Source organism: Vanessa tameamea, chromosome 11 (assembly GCF_037043105.1).
Source record: "Vanessa tameamea isolate UH-Manoa-2023 chromosome 11, ilVanTame1 primary haplotype, whole genome shotgun sequence".
Classification (NCBI taxonomy): domain Eukaryota; kingdom Metazoa; phylum Arthropoda; class Insecta; order Lepidoptera; family Nymphalidae; genus Vanessa; species Vanessa tameamea.
Window position 1 is genome coordinate 2,558,762 of NC_087319.1, and position 5,605 is coordinate 2,564,366.

General features: G+C 32.7%; 1 protein-coding gene across 1 annotated transcript; it reads left to right on the forward strand.

The window, feature by feature from the left end:
• The first annotated feature begins 343 nt into the window (after nucleotides 1–343).
• On the forward strand, nucleotides 344–5,388 carry LOC113400862 (toll-like receptor 6). The gene has a single exon (XM_026640534.2). It carries the CDS (start codon nucleotides 513–515, stop codon nucleotides 4,542–4,544), a length of 4,032 nt encoding a protein of 1,343 aa, XP_026496319.2. The 5' UTR covers nucleotides 344–512; the 3' UTR covers nucleotides 4,545–5,388.
• The last annotated feature ends 217 nt before the right edge of the window (nucleotides 5,389–5,605 follow it).

Here is a 5,605-nt window from a genome sequence, read left to right on the forward strand (position 1 = left end):
ACGCACAAAGTTTGTGCATCTCATAAATATTAAAAACAATGTAACATACTATGATCTCTCTTCATAAAGTTAAGTGTGTCTTAGTTAATCATACATAGTAATTTTGTCATAACCTAAAAGTAAATTAACGACTTCCGTTATAAAATACCTCGACTATAAACATAATATGATGATAAAAAAAATCTAATAATAAACTATTTTAATTCGCTGTTTATGCACCCTTGGCACTGCATATAATTATGTTACCTATGAGATGAAGTTTCTTTAGACGCCGGGCGGGTGGCGGCGGGCGTCGGGCGTCGCAGGGCGGAGCCACAAAGCGCCGTTCAGTCGGTGGGCAGCCGTCAACCGCGCCACACGCTTGCTGCTACCGTGAAATCCGTTGACATGCCACGCGAATCGCGATGTCGTTCCTACCGCGTGAATATTTATGACGCGATCAACCAATTCGCCTCATTATAAATGGCACTGCCGACCTCGATGCCTCATCACAACTTGCATACGAACATAAAATGCCAATAAAACAAACTATCGTTAATAGACTTCAGCGCCGAAATTTCAATTACTTAATTGTGTATGTGTTGTTATACTGTTATGTTATCGAAGACAGCAACGCGGCTGAAACGCCGCACGAGTGCGCATACCGGACATCCAAGACGGAAACGTCGGAGGACGCAGTGCTTTTTTGCAAAATACGAACAATCAACAGTTTGGATCACCTGTTACAAAACATTAGTAGGACACATTACGAGGACGTAATATCATTGCACGTCCAGTGCAGTGAGATTTTGTTTTTTGAAAGTACGCTTGCAGCTCAAACCGAGAAGGGTCCCGGAAAACATTCAAACCTAGGGAAGTTAAAAGATCTTGTCATTGACAAATGCAAGATACGTCAGATACCAGCACATGCATTTGAAAATTTCAAAGACCTTAAATCTTTGCACGTGACGACGCACAACAGTGAATGGTCTGCAATGACTATGGAATTACATGAAAACGCTTTTTCGGGCTTAAGTGAGTTAATCGAGTTAGATTTAAGTGATAATAACATTTGGAGCACTAAAACAGATACTTTTTGCTCTTTGTACAGTTTAAAAATATTAAATTTAACACGAAATCATTTGCAAAATATAAAAACTATAGGTTTCTCAGATTCATCACGTGAACAAAACTTAAGCGTAAAAAGTTGTAATTTAGTTTTAGAAGCTCTTGATATGTCTTACAACGATTTGATTGTAATAACGGAAAATAGCTTATCGAAATTACGCTCATTGTCGAAATTATTTTTACAAAATAATGCAATATCTACACTTGAAGATGGTTCCTTAGAGGGTCTTATAAGCTTGCAAGTATTAAATTTATCTAGTAATTTTATGAATAGTCTCCCGCCTGACATTTTTTCTGATACGATATTGCTTACAGACATTATCTTAAGCAACAACACGATAAACGTTCTGCCGCCTGGTCTTTTTCGGGGATTGGAACAACTCCAAGTATTAGACCTCTCTCGCAACGAATTAACTAGTCAGTGGATAAACAAGGGCACATTTGTAGGATTACTACGTATGGTAATATTAAATATTTCATTTAACAGACTTAGCAGGATAGACCGATATATGTTTCAGGACTTGTATAGCTTACAGAAACTGAATTTAGATCATAATGAGATAGCATCCATTGATGAGCATGCTTTTGAAGAACTAAGAAACTTGCACTCCCTCACACTATCAAACAATAAGTTACTACACATACATACGCATATCTTTACAGATTTACACGTATTGCATGAATTGTTTTTAGACAATAATAAAATTAAGCACATCGACGAAAATGCTTTCGATAATATGACTACGATCGGCGATTTGGGTTTAAATGATAACTTTTTATCATCAATTCCTTCCTCAATTCGTAAATTACGATCCCTCAGATCTTTGGACATAGGGAATAACAATATAACCCATTTAAGCCGGGAAAACTTTCATGGACTGTCAGAACTTTTTGGTTTGCGTCTTGTAGATAACAAAGTTACTCATTTAAACGAAGATACTTTTGAACATTTGCCTCAGTTACAGGTGCTTAATTTGGCATCTAATAAAATAAATCTCGTCTCTCCAGGTTGCTTTCGGAAAAATATTAATTTAAAATTATTACGCATGGATGGAAATGATATAACGAAATTTGATGGGATATTTTCGACGCTAAATAGCTTAGTGTGGTTAAATATGTCGGCAAATAAAATTTCGTCTTTTGACTTTGATACTTTCCCTAGTAGCTTGGAGTGGTTAGATTTGCATATGAATTATATAAATACCTTTCACAATAACGATATGAACTCAAATGTTAATATTAAATTATTGGATCTAAGTTACAATAACATAACTGAGTTAATTGTTACTTCTATTCCAAAATCTGTACAAAAACTTTATTTGAACAATAATTATATAAGTCACATACAAGTCGGTGTTTTTTCAAAGTTACAGAGATTGTCAACTGTGACATTAAATAACAACAAAATAGTTCAACTTGACATGAACGCGTTCAGGTTAGATCAAATAGATGAAGATAACGACTTGCCCGAGTTCTTTATAAGCGGAAACCCATTTGTTTGTGACTGTTCAATGGAATGGATTCAACGAATCAATTATTTAAGCCACAGCCGACAATACCCGCGTGTGTTAGATCTCGATAAAGCTTTTTGTTCATTGGTTCACTCACGAGCAAAAGAGAAAAAAGTGATAATAGATATGTCACCTTCCGATTTTCTATGTCCTTATGAAAGTCATTGTTTTGCCCTATGTCATTGTTGTGATTTCGTTGCCTGTGATTGTGAAATGATCTGTCCAAATAACTGTAGATGTTATCACGATATAACTTGGAACGCAAACGTTGTAGACTGCTCGAACGCCGGCTATACAGAAGTGCCGGACAGAATTCCAATGGATGCGACTGAAATATATTTAGACGGTAATGATATCAGTTATCTGGGAAATCACGTATTTATTGGGAAAAAGAAATTACAAGTTTTATATCTAAATAATACTAAACTAAAAGAAGTAAATAATCAAACATTTAAAGGTGTTGATTCCTTGAGAGTATTACATTTGGAAAATAATAAATTAGTAGAATTAAAAGGAGACGAATTTGTTCATCTTAATAATCTGAACGAACTTTATTTAGACCATAATGCAATCGTTCACGTTGCAAATAATACATTTTCATCGCTGAAATCACTTTCAGTCTTAAGAATAGACGATAATAAACTTGTCAACTTTTTCCCCTGGAAGTTGTTAGCATCATCTTCAAAAAGTTTAGCACATGTATCAATAGAGGGTAATCAGTATTCTTGTGATTGTAAAAGTATAGCAGAGCTAGATACATGGCTTCGAAAAGATCCCGGTGATCCAGAAAAAATGCTATGTACTGATAGCGAAGGCAAGCCGACTAAAATAACAATCGCCTCAGTCCTAAGCCACTGTAAGGAATATTTAGGCTCAATTAGTGATCCATCAGTTTCCAAGAATGAAATTATTCCAAAATCTTATTTTCTTCCTGATAACTTTTTTGCGGTTATATGTGGAATTATTATTATAGTAATTGTAATATGTCTCATTGGAGCCATATTTTATGCTTTCAGATATGATGTCAGTGATTGGCTGTATACTCATTACGGCGTACCTTTATTTAAAGAACAGTCTTGTCCAAATGTCGATCATGTATTGGACGGAAACCCGAATCACGTGCACGATTACTATGTGATATGTAATACCAAAGATACACAATTCATATATCATAACATAATGTCAGAAATAGAATTCAGAAAAATGTCCTCAAAAAAATTCGCAATGAACGAATCATCTCTTAATATACTTACCTTAGATAGTTTTTCAAAGTCTTCTAAATTATCTAAGCGTCTATTAATTGTTTTAACAACGAATTTTATTTGTAACGATCTATGTGACTTTCATTTCAAAAACATATTTTATAGCTATTTAAAGTCATTGAATCGTAGCGATTTGAATAAAGTAATATTCATTAAGTTAGTAGATAACAACCAAATAAACGATGAACTTTGTTTTGTATTAGATAAGTTTAAAAATATTTCGTGGAACGATCCACGTTTCTGGGAAAGATTCGTATCTTTACTTAATTCAACCGACACTATAATCACAGTGAAAAACACGGAGAAGAGCGTATTCAAGAAGTCATTACGTCAGACTCCGACGTTGAGATACACTACGATGCCAGTCACAAACGATACTTGCTCAAAGCAGAATTTTTCAAATTCTCTGCAATATTGCAAGAGAAATGACGGAGAGACATCGCAGAATGAAAGCTCTCCTTCGTCCGACATCACGTATGGGGAAGGGAACAATTCGAACAATAGCTACATGTCGATTGACAACAGAGCATGTCCCCGGTTTAATTATGACCTTAGGCGTTCCCCAAGCAGTGGTCACGTGTATTCTAGGGTGGAAGATATATCTCCTACAGTACCTCGTTCTATTACGAGCGCTGCATCAAAAGGTCGCACTTACTTTGTCTGAAAACATTTCATATAATACATGCATTTCAATTATTCCTATTAACTTCACACTTAAACGTTAATAGCACAATATTTAAATTGTAATTATGTAGGTATACTTCGGTCAATTTCCACATACGTAACGATCGTATTAAGTCATCATACATAACATGATTGTAATATTATAATACAATATTTTGTACAAAGTTCGTGTGAAAATGTTAAAGTCTGATAACGTAAACACTTTTCAAATATTAACGATACTATTAATTGTATTTATAAAGTTTATAGGTGTGGAATATTTTCACATAAAAATCACTGTAAAACAACACCAAATAGCGTAAGTCTTATTTGTAAATTTCATATTCACAAAATTAATGTTAAGCGTTTTATCTTCAATTGATGTATTTATTGATAAAATGCATTTGTAATATTTATATATAACACATTTTTTTTTATTTTGTTCAATGTTTTATTATATTTCATAGTTTTAAAAATATAATTTTATAAAGGTATGTTTTCACTTTTACGATCACGTGTACAGATTTATCAGTTTTTTTTTTATATAATAATGCCATTAAAATTATTTAATATAATATATTTAGCACTTCTCGATGTATCATGTGCTTTTGTATTGAAGTGTATATAAAACTATTCGCATTGTTATTGTTTAGAATTATCGCTTGAAATCTAATATAATAACTAAGCTAAATCGTGATATTAGAATTAATAATTATGAATTTGCAAATAAATGTAATTTTTGAATTGTAATTATTAGTCATAATAAAAATTATTGTTTTGTATAAAATGTACAAAGATATCTTGAAAACCGTAATAAAATTATACTGACGTTTTGATACTCATAATGTCTTTCATTTACGAGAAATTAACGTTCAAAGCAAAACCTTAATTAAGTTAATTACGTCAAATATAATTGTAACGTCAATTTAAAACAAAAAAAAAAGAAATGAGAAAATCCCTATTTGGTTTCTTTTATTGTTTTTGTATATATTAAGATGATTTAATTGTATTGTACATTCGAATTAAAATATTACATTAATTGGAAAACTTTTCATTAAATTA